The sequence below is a fragment of the Sciurus vulgaris genome, assembly GCF_902686455.1.
Source record: "Sciurus vulgaris genome assembly, chromosome: 11".
NCBI classification, from domain to species: Eukaryota; Metazoa; Chordata; class Mammalia; order Rodentia; family Sciuridae; genus Sciurus; species Sciurus vulgaris.
This window is the reverse complement of record NC_136472.1, coordinates 90,606,646-90,626,268: the sequence shown is the minus strand read 5'-3', so window position 1 is coordinate 90,626,268 and position 19,623 is coordinate 90,606,646. Positions and strand designations below refer to the sequence as shown.

Sequence of the window (19,623 nt, the reverse complement as noted above, 5' to 3'; positions counted from 1 at the left end):
TAATATTTTCTGAGTGATAATTACATAAAAATAAAATCACCTGCCACTTTATTATTGTTTAAAAATCTAAGAGTAACTAATAAAAGCAAAGTTGCTATTTCTGAAGTATTGGGTCTCCAGTACTGGTTCTGAAAATGATTCAACAGGACTGCTGTTTAAACATGAAGAACTGTATACATGTTTGTCTCAGCTGCTTCCCAGAAATAAGTTTAAAAGATAAAAGGAGAGGAGATGAGATCACAGATTACAATGATATAAATATATTTGGGGAAGATGGAAAGCAAATAGAAATGTGGGAGTCAGTCCACAGGGGAAGAACTGTACTCTAAATACCTGCAGAGGAGACACCAGTGTGAATATCATGATCCAGCCACATACCTTGGAAAGGCTCATGAACTAGAGTGATCTGGTTAAAAGGCAGGATCAGGGATAGAGCTGAGATCTTCTTGAGGTTCTCCTGGATGGCAGCATCCAGCCAGCAGACCAGAGAAAAAAGAGGGTGAAGAATCATCTGTAAGGAGGTGCAATGGGTCGGGTCTGGAGGGAGCACACATCAATCACATCAACCTGTGTCCTACAGGCCAGAATTTAATCCCATGGCTGCACCTTCCTGCAAGGGCGGTAGGAAAGGAATTAAAAAGTCCAGGCAATGAATATATCACTTGCATATATTCACTATTCCTTCTCAGTGCTCTAGCAGGGGATGCTCACTGAATTCTAGAAGCATAAAACATCACTCCTTGGGGAGCTTATTCTTCATGTTTAATCTTAATATCACATAGTGTTCATGTCAGGCATGGTTTTGAGTACTTCACATACATAATCTCATCTAATCCTCACAATAACTCTGTAAAGTAGATATTATTATCATCCCCACTTTACAGATGAGAAAACTGAAGCCCAGAGAAGCTAACAAATCCTGATCATAGCAATTAAGTGGCCAACCTGAGATGCAAAATCATCAATCCAGGTGCAAAGTCCATGCTCAACATAAATGCCACCACCCAAAATTGACCCTATAAAGAAGGCATAGGAATGCCCTCTAAGTTGTCTCAAGTAAGGAGGAAGCAGGTATTTAATATGGTTCTTGGGAGTTGTGCTGATATTCATGGCTTTAGGTGGTGCAGTAACCATTTCCAGTTTGAACCTTAACCAGGAAGTTTCTTCTCTGGCCATCCCTCCCACAACAGCAGTGAATGCTATCATTGATGCCAGTCACTCTGACTAAAGAGCTACCTTCCTGGAGCCATGGTCAGGCTACAGCAGCATGCCAGGCACACTGGGGAAAGCTGGCCCCCTTGTTGATGCTCTGGACAAAGGTGATCGTAAACAATTCCTCAGAAAGCACTATTAAGGACTTAGTTGTCAGCACTACCAAGCATGATACAAGTGGGTAGTAGCATTTATTGAGCATTTCATCTGCACACCATGCTTTGTGACTAGCACCTTTCCATTGATAAATACAGTTTATGTGTATCAGGAAGGGAAGCCTTAATCCTCACCACAGTCCTATGAGTTATGAGGTAATCCTGACATTATTATGATTCCCATTTGAGAGAGAAGAAAACTGCAGCTCAGAGAAATGTAGTAACTTTTTTTTCAAAAAACATACAGCTGGTAATTGGCAGAGTAAGGTTGTTACTATTCAAAGATATGTCATTTGGCATGTAAAACATTCATAGCATGGAAAATGTAGAAGAGTATTATAGGAATTTCAGGTCAGTCAATGGACAGAGAAGCAAAAGTCCTTCCAGTCGAGCAAACTCCTCAGGACAAAAGGTGCTCTGTTTGAATAACTTAGAGATACTCTGCAACTCCTCTGTCCTTGAGGCCTGGAGACATTATCTTATTATGATAACCTTTGGTAGTAGTGGACTCTGAGAAGCAAGCAAGTTATGTGATCTGCACATGCGCAAAGCTAACTGTACTATGTAACCTAGGTAACTTGATATGACCCTGGAATAGAAAACAAACTGGACTGGCTTTCCCATGAGAGCCACTTCTTGCTCTTTGCCATCCTGTGTGCTTGCTTGCCTCTTTATTGCTCTCGCTATATAGGCCACCAATTAACCTTAACAGAGTATCAAGAGGGCCTGGAAGAAGAAAAACAGACTGGACCCCAGTGAAGCCATTTCCCTGACTGCATTTGTTCCACTTCTTGAGAAAGGTGGAACTGGAAATATAAGAGAACTCTATCTAGAACTCAGGTACAGCTATGCATATGTTGGTGTTTGTCTGATAATTCTATCAGCTAACTCTGTTACCTCTCTATGATCCCTGAAGACACTGAGATCAGTATCTAGACAAAAAGGACCTGAATCACTGAAGTCAGAGAGGGGCAAACCTGACAAGCTCATTGCCCCCCATGATGTTTTAACAAGTTGAATATTTGTGGGTGTACCTTGTGTTTCACATGCCAACATACATAAACATGAGAACAAGTGAATATGTGCTTGTGTAATACTCCAATGTGGGTGAAAAAAAATACACACTTGGGTTAAAGTTCCATATATTCCATCTATTCATTATAAGAGCTAGGTAAAATACATACTTACGGGATTGCTATATCAAATATATTTGAAATTTCTTCCTATAAATCAGAAAACTTGATTAAAAATGTAAATTGTTATACACATATATATGTGTGTGTGTATATATATATATATATATATATATATATATATATGTATATGTATAACACCTACTTAAATGACCTGTTTGAAATTTTGTCCATTACCTCTATCCATGTTTTCACGAATGGAGAAAAAAATTTTCCATCTCTCTTTGTTGGCTCTTGGGGAATGATGTTAATGCTGCCCTTTGGAGGAGATTTCTATTGTTTTTGATCCTTATAAACCATGAGTTCTTGAGGGGAGCCATCAAATAGTACAAAGAGATATTTGGCACATCAGTCACCAAAGAACAAATCACAGGGTCTTAGTTGTGGGCATCAGGTTCAAAGCCACCAAATACAAGCCTCATTCAAAGGGCCAGCAACTTGATGTGGGGGCAACGTTCACACTCTAATGTACCAAGATGAAAAAAGGTCCCATATTGACAACTGGTTCTGTGGCTTCTTCAAAAGCAGGGAAGGAGAAGCTGCAGGAAGACAGGGCCAGAACTCTCAAACAGAAGGGGAGCACAGCCCAACAGAGGGGCTCATGCCTCCCCATCAAGGACTATTTAGATCTGTCAAGGGCTTGGGGGACCAAATAACTAATAACCTCTTAAAAATAATTGTTATTTTTTTTATTGTAAACAAATGGGATACATATTGTTTCTCTGTTTGTACATGGCGTAAAGGCATACCATTTGTGTAATCATAAATTGACATAGGGTAATGTTGTTTGATTCATTCTGTTATTTTGTCCCTTCCCCCCACCCCTCCCACCCCTCTTTTCCCTCTATACTGTCCTTCCTTCCTCCATTCTTGAATAATTGTTATTAATAGGTAAATAGAGTGGTTGTTTCTATCACATAGACAAACTGCAACCAGGAGGAGTGAAATAACACAGAGCCCCTATCACAACACCTTTGCATTAGCAGGTGCTCGTGATTTACCAAGCAAATGGTCAGAGTTTGACAAAGGTCACTAACAGAGGAAAAGTCTCTAGTAAGATTGAAAAAAGATTCAGATATCATGTTGGTAAAACCATTCCCAGATATCACATGCAGGTGTAGTCAGTAATAGCAATCACAACCACAGAGGCCAAAAGACTTCAAGTTCACCTTGCCCTTGTCACCATCACTGCCCACTCCCACTTGCTGCCACTGGTCTCAAGCCTCATCAATGAACAAACTAAATGGAACTGTTGACTGAGCAGGGGACCCTTGGAGGAGGTTGGGGGGTGATGGTCAAAAAGTGAGGAGTCTCTGCCAGGCATGGCAGCACACACCTGTAATCCCAGTGACTCGGAAGGCTGAGAGAGCAGGATCATAAGTTCAAGGCCAACCTCAGTGGGACCCTATTTCAAAAAATAAAAAAGGGCTGAGGAGGTGACTCAGTGGTAAAGCAACCCTGGGTTCAATCCCCAGTTAAAAAAAAAAAAAAAAAAAAAAAAAAGAGAGAGAGTCTTAAGGAAAAAGAAAGAAGGAAAAATAGAGTAACCACTGTTGCTTATGAGCCATGTAAAACTGATACTTGTCACAATATGAAAAGTAAAGAAGTGATTTATAATGTTCACCTTTTGCACAGAAAAGCACTTCAAAACCAACACAATTTACAAAGTATGATACAATTAGGCTTCTGGAGCCAGTATCTCATTACAGAACCACCTGGTTCCATTTTCTCAAAAGATTTAGCAACATACTGGTCATCACCATGTAGGAAAAACTAAACTTGGTGGGTTATTAAAGGGAAATGAGCTCTGTTAAACAGAAAAGAACTGCAGCAAGACCAAAGGCAGAAGAGGCATTCTTTCACAGCCAGAGGTAGAGCAGGGAGCAGAGCCACTGAGCAATGGGTGACAGGATTCCTGGCAAGTGCCCTGTGGCTGCTTCTCATCTATCTCTTCTCACATTACAGCGTCAGGACCCAGAAGTGTGGGTGAGAAGCAGGAGGGAGGACTTTGGACCATCTATCTCCCTTCCCTGACTGACAAAGATACCAAGGCCAAAAAAACAAAGCCCAGCTGGGAGGCCCTAATGCAGAGCTGTGACATGGGTCTCAGCAGTCTCAGAGCCTTGAGTAGCAGAGCGGCAAGGTACAATATGAGAGAAGGACACTTCAGCCTCCCCATTCATTAACCTGGGCCTTTCATACAGGCATTGGTGCACTGCTGGTGGGCCTGCCTTGCTGCTAGTTCCAAGCAGCCACATCCCTCACAACCCTCTCTCAAAGCTCAGTGGAAACACACCAGCAGGAAAACTTTTCAGAGGTTATCAGGAGTGACGCAGAGAGGAACCAGTACAGTAGATGCAACTTTGTGGCTGGGTGAGTGGCGCCCCTTCTCTGGGGACACCTGCCAGAGGAGGGAATGCTGACTCCTGCTAAGGGGATTTGAGCCAGTTTGCCCAGACTGAGGGAAGTAGGAGAGAGGCCAGAGCCAGAAAGAAAGAGGGGAACTCTGTGCCTCAAAGTTCAAGCGTACCATTGTACTGAGGAACCTCTGAGCGGTCTAGAAAGGCCTCCACCTTCAGATCTATAGAACAAATGACTTCCTCACTTAGGGAACATCAGAAAGCAAACTGCTGTGGTTAGATGCTTATGTGGCCCTGTGAAGGGTTGCCTTGGAACTTACAGCTGTTGAATGTCTATCAAGTGTTCATCTCCTGCCTTCTGAAGGAAACAGAGCCTTCCCAGAATCACCCAGAATCACAGACATCTGAGCTGCAATGTTCTCTAGGACTGCAATTCCACCATAGGACCACTCCACTGCTTCAGGCTGTCTGCGCTGGAGTGCTGTGCCAGTGTGCCTCCACCTCCAGCCCCTGCTAACCAGTTAACAGCAAGTCTGTGTGCTTCTGCTTAAGGAAGGGCAGAGTTAGTGTGGAAAGCAAGTCTCCATGACCTTGTGCTGCACAACCGGTCTAAAAACCTCCGTGCAGGAACCATGCTGTCCAAACTCAAACGTAGGGAGTGTGTCTGACGTGTACAAGTCTGAACACATGTGGAACAAGGGGTAGATTATATGAAATAAAGTCTGTGCTTGGGATTGCTCCATCTGTTAAACATTTTGAGCCTGAAAGGTAATAGAACTGATAGATTCCAAAGACCAGCTGCCCCATTACAGGCTGTATGGCTTCAGACAGGTACCTTATTCCCTATGAGAATGTTCAGCAGCAAATGTATAAAATCGGTATATCTTGATGATGTCTCTATCACTGGATTATTGAGGGATCAACTGAGATAATGTCTGTGAACATGACTTAAATTTTTTCTGTTATTTTCAACTATCTAGTTGTATGACCTTGAACAGATCATCTCAACTCTCTGAGACTACATTGCTTAAATAATGGGGTTGAATTCCAAAAGTCCTTTGCAACTTTAGCATTCTGTACCATGACTCAAGAGAACAAGTGTCGACTCATACTTCTATTAAAAGTGCCAACCTTGGGTGCTGCACTGTCCCCTTTTCCAATTGTGGTCCCCATTTCCCCCACACTCCCTTTCCTCTTATGAAGATCTGCAATTCTCCTGGAATGTGAATGCAACTATTCATGGCAGGAATAGCCATGACATCCAGATGTCAAGGAACAATAGGCTGTTGGCTTTGCAACTGCCCTACAGGTACAACCCCAGAAATGGGGAGAAATCCCCTTTCGCAGACTACAAGTTTCTACATCTCTGGATCTCAGCACTTCCAGTACCTGACCATCATTGCTAAAGAGAGCAACTACAGGTAAAAATGTGCATACCCACATTTAAACACCCATGCCTTCATTTATCTGCTGGCAGACCCTGAAATCTTAGTGCACATATGTAAGGCTGTTTCCTTGTGGAAATAATAAAATAATATCTACCTTGTACTGATGCAAGTAGCAGTAGTGGTATGTGTTGTTGCCCATCAAAAAATGTTTTCCCCCCTTAGATTTTCATTGTCACAATGGTTAGATATCATAATGTGGAACTATCTCAGCAGTTTCAAACTTCTTCATCCAAAGAAAAGAGACAGGGGTGGTACTCCAGCCAGGCATCAGTTTGTTGCAGTCCTGAACTTGAACATCAAATTGAAATAACGCTGCAAGTAGTATCATCCTTCTTAAAGCCATTGTTCATAAGTAACAATGATTTTTCTGTGTGTACAACAAGCTAAGGTGTAACATTTTCCTGTTTTGTCTACAGAAAGAGGTTTCTAGCTGTGCAAATTACTTCAGGTTTCCCTGTGGGAGAGGTCAGTAGTGGCACCAAGCCCCTATATCTGGGGATCTGCATGATGAATGAGCTGCTAATCATGAGCCAGTTAGCAATCTCAGCATAAATCTGAGCCAGAACAGGCACAAAGGGATGTTAGCAAGAAAGTCAACCTGACTTGAACAGGAGCTCCTCCCAGGTCTCAGAGGTGCCTTCTGGGGCCCTAGCCTTGGGGTGGGGGACCACAGTACCCCTGCTTCTCCAAAAGCCTCCAAAAGCTCATAAAACACTGAGCTAACTCCAATCTGACTCAAGTGCAGACAGAAAAAGTGCACAGAAAAAAGCAACATGTGAAATCTTTTTTCCATACACTTCCATTCTGGCTTCTCCGAAATCTCTAGTCCCAGTCAACTCAATCAATACAGATAGTGGGGAAGTAAGACCAAGATGACCTAGGTCCACTGTGTGTGTGTGTGTGTGTGTGTGTGTGTGTGTGTGTGTGTGTGTGTGTGTGTGTGTGTTATTGTTGTTTACTGGGGACTGAATCTCCAGGGGTGCTCTAAAACAGCTGTATCACCAGACCTTTTTGTTTTTTTATTCTGAGACAGATCTCACCAAGTTTCTGAAGCTCTTCCCTGGTTCTTTATGCCTACAACTACCATCAGGAGAATCTTGCATGAGAGCATTTTGAATACATAACTTATTTCCACCCTCTCAACAATCCTATGAGATGAGTGCTATTGAAAGAAGTTAGATGACTTGGCCAAGGTCACAGAGCTGTTAAGTGACAGAGCCAGGGTTTGGACCTAGGATTGTGTGAGTCAATGCCACACCCATAATCACTATGGGAATTCCTCTGGGAGTGGGTGAAAAAATACAGAACAGAATTAACTGTGATTTCCTAAACATAAGTTTCCCCAATCTTTGAAGGATCCTCTTGAACATCTCCTTGGAGCCAGATGTTTTCACATTTTTTCCACTTCTGTCTATGAGGTCAATATTTTCTTGGCTTTTCAGTGCAAACTGAGGCTCAGAGAGGCTATGTGACTCCCCAGGGTCACTCTGCCTTCCAATAGCAGAACTGGGCTTGACACATTGCCCTGGGGTCTATGTGGTTGATGCCTTTCTCTTCATTCTGCAAGGGCTGGAGTGGACAGTTCTTGGTGCCAGCCATTTCTCTCTCCCTTCCAGGGAGGATTCTCCATGTGTTCTGGCTAGGGATCCAGGTGCTTTAATGGGCTGCTCTTGGCCTTGGCCACCACAGCCATCATCACCAACCTCCCACTATGCTTTCCCAATGGGCAGGTACAGGAGCCAGCCAAGATCACAGACTTGGTCTTTTTTTTCCAGGCTTTCTTTTTTTTTTTTTTTGTGGTGCTGGGAATCAAACCCACGGCCTTGTGATTGCAAGGCAAGCACTTTACCAACTGAGCTATCTCCCCAGCCCTCCATGGCTTTCTTGAAGCTAGACTCTTGTTAAGAATGAAATGTATCCACCTTACCTCTCCCAAATGAAGGGTACCTTTCAAATTACAGAGCAATCATCTCATTCCAGGGCTACCTTCCCTGGGTTTCCAGAACATGACCAGCTGCTTCTCCTCTATACCCACAACACACCATTCATAAACAAAGTCAACACTGACCCTTGGCACGCTGTGCTGATGTATCTGTTTATATGTCTACCCCTACCCTTAGGCTGTGAGCACCATAAGAATAGGGTCCAAGTCTCATTCACCTTTGCCCTCTAAGTGCCTATCTAGCAAAGAGCCTGGCTTAAACCAGAGCTTAATAAATGGTTGTTAATTACATGAAGATACACTTTATAAAGAGTACAACAACAGGATATTTGTTAGGTTTATTGACATGAGCATCTTAAAATATAAATTATACAGCTTTCAGTATGGAGATTCCTTAGAAAACTTGGAATGGACCTACCATTTGACCCAGCTATCCCACTCCTCGGCCTATACCCAAAGGACTTAAAATCAGCATACTACAGAGATACAGCCACATCAATGTTCATAGCTACTCAATTCACAATTCACAATAGCCAGACTGTGGAACCAACCTAGATGTCCTTCAATTGATGAATGGATAAAGAAACTGTGGTGTATATATATATATATATACAGTGGAATATTACTCAGCTATAAAGAATAATAAAATTATGGCATTTGCAGGCAAATGGATGAAATTGGAGAATATCATACTAAGTGAGATAAGCCAATCTCAAGAATCCAAAAGGCGAATGATCTCACTGATAAGCGGATGATGACACATAATGGGGAGTGGGAGGGGGACAAGAATGGAGGAAGGAGGGACTGTATAGAGGGAAAAAAGGAGTAGGAGGGGTGGGGGGAAGGAAAAAATAACAGAATGAATCAAACATCATTACCCTATGTAAATGTATGATTACGCAAATGGTAAGCTGTTACTCCATGTACAAACAGGAACAATAAATAAATTTGTTTACAATAAAAATAAATTTAAAAAAAGGAATAAAATAAATAAATAAATAAACTATACAGCTTTCATAAAGAGTTTCTAGGGTAAAAGTATGGGTTTGGCAAACATTTTCTGTAAAATACATGATAATAAATATATCCAGCTTTGTGAGCCATATAGTCAATCTTGTTTCAACTACTCAGTTCTGCCACTATAGGGCAAAAAAGCAGCCATAAACCTATGTAAATGAATAAGTGTGACTGTGTTGCCATAAAACTTTATTTATAAAAGCAGCAACGTTCTGGATCTGGTTCATGGGCTGCAGCTTGCTGGCCCCTGGGGTAGGCATTGGCTGTTTTCCTCCTCCTCCAACTTGGTTTTCAGTTGGTTCCTCCCCCTCCAGATGCTGCCATTACTCATGAAAGGATGATTTGTGTATGTGAGAGCCTAATGCCAGGCAGTGAGTGCTCCGAACGTAGATAGATGAATGAATAGGGCATAAGGAGCACTCAGACAAGGTGGGGACCGCCTCCCTCCTGGATTCTATGTCCACCTGCTAGTAGACACAGTAGTGTTGCAAGCCACATCCAATGACTATCTTTCACTGGGGTTTCCTGTGCAAGAGAAAATCTAGAGCAGCAAAACTTTGGTAAAGCTTATCTATACCTCAACTCTGAGCCCTTCCTAAGAGGCAGCACAACTTAGAAGTCTAACAGGCTGTCTAAATTCTGAGCCTGCCTGTAGCCTATTGTGCAGCCTCCCTTGGTTTCAGTAAAAGGCAAGTCACTCTACCTCCCAAGATGGATAACATTGAATGAGATCATATACTAAGTGCCTGGTACAGACCTGTAGTCAGTAAGCGCGCATCTGTCTCAGATTGCCAGCTCCACCACCTCCTCTGCAGACCAACTCAAGCACCTGCTCCTGCGTCTTATCCACCCTCCTGCTTCTGAAAGGCAGATTTGCATTTCCCAGCTCCATCACTAAGCAAATTACTCCTCCAAAGCCTCACTTTCCACATCCGGAGAATATATAGAACATCCATCCAACTTCTTTCAATTTATAGATGAACAAATACAGTGACTATTAAGAGCAGTCCGTTTGAGGACACTCAGGTGTCTTAATAACAGACCCTCCAGACTATTTACTGAAAGAGAGGGACCCAGAGAAGAACATTAATGATCCAGAGGAAAACAGAGAGCAGCCTGGCTCAGTCACGGACCAGACTCCTGTCTCTCTATCATCCCTAATAGCAGCCAACTTGTCCAACTCTTGCTCCAGCTTTCCAGGAAAACCCCTCCCAGCTCTCCCAGGCAGCAAAGAGGGAGCAAGGAAAACTGGACCAAACTGGGGCAGGAAGTTAGATAATACAAAAACCAACAAGCCAACTCAATCTCTTTCTTTCCTTCATGTTTCCTTTTTCCCCTTCCTTTTTTCTTCCTTTCTTCTCTTCTTTCCTTGTTCATTCAGTCTTTGGTGTCTACTCTTTGCTTTTACTTGTGCCCAAATGAAGCACCCTAAGGCAGAGGCCAGGAAGGTGAAGAGAGGAGGGTGCATTTGAGTAGTTTTTAAAGGTGATGTTGTCAGGACCTGAGACAATGGGGTGTAGAGGAGGAAACAGTCCAGAATGGCTCCAGCATTCTGGCCTAAGCACCTAAGAGGGTAATGATAGCACTCTCTGAGGCAGAACCACGGGGCCAGTCTCCAGGGAGAACAGAGGGCTCTATTTTTCTCTATGTTGCATCAGAGGCATTAGAGGATGGTCAGACTGGGACTGGAAACCAGCAGAGAGACAAGGTTGAAAACCATGGCAGAGAAGTGCTATGGGAGCCCCCACAGCAATGGATATGGGAGGCTAGTGAATAGAATGAGAAGAGGAAAGAACTAAGTCAAAACCTCGGGGAACACAAAAAATTGAGAAGTGTACAGAGGAAGAGAAGCCTATGAAGGAGACTGAGAAATAACTAGAAAGTCAAAGACAAAGCAGAAAAGAGAAAAGCAACAAAACCTGAGGAAGCAGAAGGTTTCAAGAGGGAGTGAGGAATTGCAAAGTCAGTTGCAACAGAGGAAACAGAAACTGGGACCTGAAAAGCTTCCAGTGCACAGCTAGGTGCCCAGTGGGTCCTGGCTGGATGAATCCTGGGAGAGTGGCCCCAGGCCTGAAACTGCAGAGTGTTGAGGAATGAATGGAGGCATGGTGCCAGGAGCATGGTGTGACATCCATCTCCACAGAGTTCAACTCTTAATGAAGGAAGAAAGGGCAGTAGGTTGAGCTGCCCCTCATGATGTAAGGAAGGCCCAAGCAAGAGTTCAAAAGCCAGAAGGGAGGCTCCAAAAACAATATATCTTGCATCAGTTCCAATATTTAACATCAGTTCCCTGCTTAACATTCTTTAAAGATATAAGGGATTAAAACCAGCTGCAGTGGGGCACACCTATATCCCAGTGGCTCAGGAGGCTGAAGCAGGAGGATCATGAGTTCAAAGCCAGTCTCAGCAACTTAGAGAATCCCTAAGCAACTCAGTGAGACTCTGTCTCAAAATAAAAAATAAAAACAAATGGGCTGGGGATGTTGTTCAGTGGATAAACACCCCTGTGTTGGTACTAAAATATATATATATACATATATATATATGAGATACATCCAGAATTTGCAGTTGTGGTGAATAGTAATAATGGGCATTTGTACAAAGATTTATAATGTACTAAATACAAATGTCTTATTTCATTTGCTTCCCATATTTGTGCAGTAGGTGTCATTATCTCTATCTTATGAGTGTGGCAATGAGGCCCAGGCAGGTTAAGTCATTTGGCCGTGGTCACACAGCCATTGCAGAGCAGAACTGGGACTCCATTGACTGTCTGATTCCAAACATGGCTCTCTCTCCATTTCTCCACCATCTGATGGATGAGAAGCACATGTCAGCAGAGGCCCTATTGCATATCCATGACTCAGAGAGACAGGGCCTGGTGGTGCTTGGGAAGGCTGCTCCAGACACTGCTGTCTTTCAGATGAGACAAAAACCAGGACCACACGAGCCACCACCTGCCAGCCCCTCCCAGCTGAGTGGACACCCAGTGGGGGTGAGCCCTTCATCAGTCATGGTCATGGTGTGTAGAGACATGTTCAACAGCACATCATCTCACTGGGGAAGTCCCCTGAAGCCTCCCTCTATTATTTCTCGATGGCAGTCTGTGACATCAGCAAGGTGGTTGTCTCAGCCTCACCAAGGCCAATGCTATTTTTCTGGAGCCACAGGCTAAACCAGAATTGCTGACAGGCTTCTTTGGGACAAGTCCCACATAAATTGAGAACCAGAGCAACAACTTCTTTTTATATATAACTAATGGTTCTTTTCCATTAATATTGTCTGCAAACTCAGCAAACCCATCAGAAAAGGCAACTTAAGACCATCTGTGGTATGGGTCTGATTTGGGATGGAGGGACTACAATAGGTATGCCCAGCCTATCAGAGGTGGTCTCTCTGCTCCTTCAGACCAGAGGACATGGACAGACACACAAATAATCCTAGCCCAATGGGGTGCATTTCTGATGCAGCAGAGACCTGGGGGGTCACAGAAAAGGAAAGAACTGACTCTACCATCAGAAGCCAAGAGAGGTGTCCCAGAGAAGATGGTATTTGACATGGAACATGTAGAATTAGTAGGAATTTACCAAGCAGAGAAGGAAGGAGGGTGTTCAGGAAGAGGAAGCAGCTATTCAAAGGCACAGCAGCATCACAGAGCAAGATGTGCTCAGGGAAAACCTGTAGCTGGGTGTGCCTGGAGCATAAGCTGCTCATGTGAAGAGGCAGGAAATGGTGCTGAGTCGCAGACCATGGAAAAGCTGTGTGCCACATCACCAAGCCAGGGTCTTACGCTTGAGGAGTTCAACCCACAGGTATTGGTATTGAGCACTTACTATGTGCTAACACTGTTCTCAGCTAATGGGACCTGGCAGTGAATAAAAGGGACAGAATTCCTTCTCTTATAAGACACACGTTCTAGTGGGAAAGACAAGGCCATATACGAGCCACTGTGCATTGTCACGTCAGGTGTGAGTATGATGAAGAACAAAAATAGAATAACGTAAGAGACAGGTGGTCAGATGCTGTCTGAGAAGGCAGTGTTTGAGCAGCCACTTACATGAAGTGAAAAAATGAGCCATGTTGATATTTGGAGAAGAATATTTCAAACACAGAGAATTGTGTTTTTAAGGCCCTAAGTTGGCGATATGTTTGATAACTCCAAGAAAGCAAGGAAACCAGTGTAGAAACCAGAACTGGGTGGAAAGGTTTGGGAGAGTCGACAGGAAATGAGGTCAGAGAGAGAAAGAATAGTCACCAGAACTTCATAAACAGTAGAGCAGCATGACCAGTTGGCATGAAGCCTTGTCAATCCTGTCCTGAGGTCATTGCTGCATTCTGGATCCTGGCTTGCTACTAGCACCAAGCAATGCCCCCAGCTGGTGCTATGAGAAATTATTAGCATTCAGTGGTTGTAAAGCTGAACAATCTTTTTATCTAGTATCAGGAGAGTTGTGATGGTCAGGTGCACCTGCTTCCATCAAAGACAATATGATCCTAAGGAAAACCCAGCACATCCTCTCCAGCACAGAAGACACACATTGCCAAGTCCTAGAATTGTCTTTCTCCTTTTACTCGATGCCATGTAACTACCACCCAATCCTCATTAAGGCTCCACAAAGTTTAAGAACTGGCCGAGGGTTAATCGCGTTCGCTTGGCACAATGTCTGTTTTGCTTTACGATGAACAGAATGCCTTTATTAGGCTGTGTACCTCCAGGTCCCTACAGTCTTCACCACTTCTTAGGGGTTACACCAGGACACATGGTCCTTCTTTACCTACCTAGCCTATAAAGTCATCTGAGTTTGCACCCCTGCCTCAGACTACTGAGAAGAACATACCTGCATAGATAACAGCCATCTTTAGCATCCATCACACACCAATTTACATTCCCCAGGATGCATCTTGATCACCTTAGGGAGAAAGGGCAATTCCCAATGTATGTAACACACTTACTAACCATCTCTGAGTGATTTTTTTCATAGAGTTAAGTTCAACTATGTGTAGCAATTTCTTGTTTCTGACTTATGGCTTTCTCATGCTAATGCTCTTTCTTCTGCCCCACACTGCTAGAAGATTCTGTGTTGGGCCACAGAGCTTGGAACCCAACAGAGCAAGGGAGAATGTTGTGTGCTCAGGAAGGAGAAATTAGTGCAGGATGAGAACAATTCATTTTGCCAGACAGGATCACTAAAAGCTACAAAGAGACCACCAATCAGTTTCTTAGGACTGCTGTAATACATTACCACAAATTTGGTGGCTTAAAACATTAGAAACTTATTACCTCAAAATTCTGGCAGCCATAAGTCCAAATTCAAGGTGGCCACAGGGCCACACTCCTTCTGGAAGCTCCAGCAGAGCATCTGTTCCTGACTTCTGCTGGCACCAGCTGGCCTTTGGAATTCCTTCCCTCTTTGGCTCCATCTTTGCAGGGGCTATCTGTGTGTCCCTCACCCTCCCACAGCCTCTCTCTTGTAAGGATATGTGATTACATCTAGAGCCCGACCAGTTAATTCAACACAAGCAACTCCTGTCAAGATCTTTAACTTAATCCCTTCTTGCCCTATAATGTAAATTCACAGGTTTGGGGCTCAGGAAGCAAGTATATTTTGGGAGGGGAACAGTTTTTCATTCTAGCACAGAGGATAACATTTGAACTGACCCTTTGAGTGGGTTTGCTGAGAGAAAAAAGATGAAGGGCTTATTCAAGGTCCAGAGGCAGGAAAGTCCTGGGAACTGATAAGCTTGAAGGCTGAGCAATCCTGACGAAGGAGGGGAAGGGAAACTCTGACAACAGCATGACCAGGGCACAAAGGGTATGTGTAGCATGTCCAAGGCCTGAGTTTTATCCTATAGGCAATGAGGAATTGCTTAACACTTCTAAATAGGAAGAGACAAGAGACACAATCAAAAGTTTGTTTCCACAAGTCAGCATTGCCTTCATTACAAGAGCCTTGTCTCTGTACGGTTCTGGTGCCAGCTCTAATGCTGCAGAGGAGGGGGACCCTGTACTCACAGACATGGAGTGAGTGCCAAGGGGCCCCCAGGACTGTAGGCCCCACCTAGACCCACCCCAAAAGGATCCATTTCCTCATCTGTGTGCTCTCTTTTCTGAAGCACCATTTCCTAGCATTTCTCATACTCTCCTTTTAAAGCCCAGAGACATTGCTGTCACGAAGCCCAGGGTGTGGTAGGCTGGTTGCTGAGGCAGCATTTGTGTTTCTGTCTGGAAAGGTGGAGGCTCCTCCTCCCTTGGCTTTCATGTTTGCCTAGTAACCAATAGATGATGCATCGTAGAACCGTAGTTAAACAAGAGGGAAGGTTGGAGCTTGTACCATCAAAAGCAGGTTCATAGCGGCCCCTCAGAGAACAAAAGGCTAACACTCAGTAAGTTCATCCATTATGCATTTATTTTCTCTTCTTACCCCACAGCCCTGTTATACATACCACTATCTTCTCCCACTCAGCACCACAGGAAGAATCCTGCGACACTATCACCACAAACAACAAACATTCCTATTTGACAAACAAGAAAAGGAAAATCCTGCTGAGGGACTGCCCAAATTTACATAGCTGTGATTTTAGAGCTAGGAATCACACTGAGGAGGATTCACTGAAATGCAAAGCTCATGTCTTCAGAGCGAGGCTCTTGTCACATCTCTGTGTGCCTTAAGGGCCCTCCATGGTGCCTAACAGACTCCACTCCTAGAACATGCTGATGCATGACCTGCAGGCCTGGGATGCAGCCTAGATCAGGATTGTGCTCTTTCCCATGTACAAAACTGCTTACCACAGTTAGCTGTCCACTGTTCACATACTTCTAGTTCATGTACTTCTTTCCTCTGCTTAAGCACTAAAAAAAATTCAATAGCCAGAAACTGTCCTGCTCCAAAGGTTCCTGTCCCAACCCTTGCAGCCACTAGCCAGAGCCTCCCCAGGGACCTCACATCCCATGTCACCTGACTATCCCTAAAGAGCACCCCAAGTTGTTCCATTCAGCTCCCCCGTCCCTCCCTAGGATTAAAAAAGACACAACGTGGATGGGTCAGGAATAAAAGCTCATGCTTTGAAGAAAACAAAGCATTTGGCCCAATTCAGTAAGGTGCACCACAGGCTGAGTGCCAGCCTCCCCATGGCTCTGCCTCACACTCACTTGCCCATCCACTCAACAAGCATTGCCAGTGCTTGTATGCAGCACAAGGCCCCGTGCTGGTCACTGACTCAGGCATTAGGAAAATGACAATGCATTTACTCACCCAATCATACAACAAACGTTTACTAAGTGCCCACCACCAGGATGGCAAGTAGGCTTCATCAGAGTGTCGAAACCAATTGCTCCATCACTCTGTTCTGAGGGCCAAGAGACTTTGCTGGGCTTGGTGGGGAAGGGGGCTGAGATCAATGGCTGCCATCCACCACCCACGAGTGCAGACAAGGGCACTGGCAGCACTCTGTGTGCCAAGCAGTGTAGACCTCCTCTGAGGTAGATAGACCTCATTCCTGCTCACAGCCGCACAGCAGATAATTTCATCCTTTAAAATTGAAACTGAGGCAGAGGAATGGATAGAGAGCTTCTCAGTCCCAGATCCCCTTTTTTGTGCACTTGAGAAGAAAAACAGGGACATTGACCTGGTCTGGCAACTACAGGGAAGATTTGGATCTTCTTTGATTTACCAGGAATCTCAGAGGATACATCCTTAAAAAGCTGAGTTTCCATCACCTCTCTCACCATTGTGCACTGAATTTCTGGTTCTGTTCCATTGCAAATGCTGTTCCCTGTAATTCTGGTCATTAGGAAACTATGGGGGTCATCTCTCCATCAGGTTTGCTCAGCAGCCCCTTCTGTGACACTGGCAATGGAAACTACACCTACCTTTTCAGGAACGACACCCTGGAGAGACTAGCATCCATGATCTAGGGTCCGTGTCTCACATCTAAGGAGGATGTAGCTGATGAGCATGAAGAGTGTGTGCTATCAGTATTGACTGCCCAGTCGTGGGCTAGGTCCTTCCACTCATACCTCATGTCTTGGTGCTCTCTCCCCACTTGCTCCCAAATCAGGAATCTTTGAGAGATGACTGGACAAGGCAGGGAGCATTATGTGGGTCCATGAGTTAAATAGTTCGCCCAAGGAATTCAACCCAATACCTCGACTTCACTAGCCCATCTGAAAACTCAACTGAGTACTTGAAGAGAGCCTGCTTAGTGTGACCAGGTGTTGTGGGAAGAGAAGGATAAGAAGGATAAGACAACTTACTGATCTGCAAGAAGTTCACAGTCTAATTGGAGAGAGTTAACTACCAAATTTGGGGTTGTACAAATATTCTGAAATGACTGGGCCCTGTGTTACACATTGACTTTCCTAAGGGGAATACAGAGAGAAACCCAGCGCTAATTAACTGAGAACGACCCTGCCTCTCTTTCCATTTCCTGTTCTCTCCACAGCAGATCTTACCCAACCCCTTGTCCCTCAGAACCATCCATTTATATATGAATATTCTCAAAGTGTCTGTCTCTTGCCCAGATATTTCTTCTGCGTTCCTGACCCAAATAACTAATTGCCTCCCCATATTTCCTTCTGTCTCACAACATTAATATGCCAAACAGCCTTAATGTTTCCCCACAAATCTCTTTCAATCATTCCCATACATTAGATGGCATCCAAAACCTGTGAGTCATTTGATTCTTCTCTCATCTCAATTCTCACTTTCAATCCACCACCAAACACTTTGATTCTTTCTCAACAATATATATCGAATCTGGAGCTGCTCTTCTCCTAGTCCATCTAATCTCCCTCACCCTTTTCTTTGACTCTTACAACAGCCCTCCAACAAGGTCCCCACCCCATTTCTCCCTTCAGTCCTTTCACCATAGATTAGCCAGAGGGTTTTTGTTAAATAGTGCTGGTAAGGCTTAGAAATCTTTATATCTAAGGAACTTGTGATCTCATTGGGGACTCAATAGATACCAATATAAAAGAGGTGAAGATAGAGATAAAGACAAAGATGTCAAATAACAGATATGAGATATGGCCATTTCCCTTTCATTCAGCTAGTATACTCTGACTCCAAATCTCCCTTAGGGTTTTGCTCATGTACTGTTGCTCTGCTGCTGGCCTTCTGCAGAACCAGATGACTCTAGCTTTACTCTTCTAGGCCTCTCAGGTCTCTACTCTATATGACAAAAATTAGGCTAGAGATGAAATATCTCACCTACTGCATGGCAGGCACTATACCTAGTCCTCACAACCACTCTGCATTGTTGATGGTATTTTATGGTTTTTTATTAGTGTATTAGTGCATTAAAATTATACATAGTATTTGGGTTCATTTTGACAAAGGTATATATGCATGGAATGATTTATTCAGTTTCAGTCCCTATTCCTCCCTTTCACTTTCCCTCATTCTCTTTACTTTACTGTGTTGATGCTATTTTTAACCCCATTTTACGTAAAGATTCTGAGGTACAGAAACATTAAGAAAACTAATCTAGAGCTGGAATTAGAACCCAAGTCTGTGCAGAGTTAGAGCCCTTAACCCTTAACCACTTCTTACTGCTTTTAGGGCAGTTAAAATCTTGTACTGCATGATTTCCCACTTCCTTTTATGCTCTCCATTTGGCTATGGCTGTATCCACAGTGCCTTGCTGAACCATTGTGCTGTCAGGGGGAAGATGGTCTGTTTAGGCCTCCACCCATCAGCCATGATAGCTCTGCTCTCTGTGAAGATAAGAGCAATGAAGATGCTTAACTTTGTGATCTTCTATATTATACTCAGACTTTTCAGTTGGTAAGTAGCAGTTCCCTCCCTTAATTGTCTCTGTTATAGTAAATTTATTCTCTTGGCAGAGGCAGCGACTTATTCAACCAGCCCACCTGGGCTGCCTGCCAAGAGCCCAAGCACATCATCCTCTGGAACTTGGTCTTGTTCTCCATCCTCCTGGGGATTGGCACTGTAGAAGCTGTGCTCTGACTCAGCCAAGATGTCAGAAGACTGTGGCATCTTCTGTAAGTACACGCACCCAAAAACGACATGTCAGTGTAACTGGAACCAGGAATTCTCAAGTCATTTCCCCTGGACCTATTCTGCGCTGTGTCCCTGGTCCCCCACCACCTTACACCTTTAGAGGTAAGCCAGGGATTAGGAAATGCCTTTTGAAATGCAGATCTTCATTTGCCACATTGGGTTTAATTTTCTTTTAGGCAAACATACCTGGCTTCTGACCAGTCTGAAGAAATCACCACTGATTGAAAGGATGAAAAAAAGAGTTCCCCAGGTTCAGAAAGACTGGATTTGGAGA

General features: G+C 43.9%; 1 protein-coding gene across 1 annotated transcript; it reads left to right on the top strand.

Moving 5' to 3' along the window:
* Positions 1-6,243: 6,243 nt before the first annotated feature.
* LOC306638572 (transmembrane 4 L6 family member 4-like) lies at positions 6,244-19,295 on the top strand (the record flags this gene model as incomplete). The annotated part of the gene is made up of 4 exons (XM_079101783.1): positions 6,244-6,341; positions 8,020-8,143; positions 17,120-17,226; positions 19,178-19,295. 4 exons carry the CDS (start codon positions 6,244-6,246, stop codon positions 19,293-19,295), a joined length of 447 nt encoding a protein of 148 aa, XP_078957909.1.
* Positions 19,296-19,623: the final 328 nt, after the last annotated feature.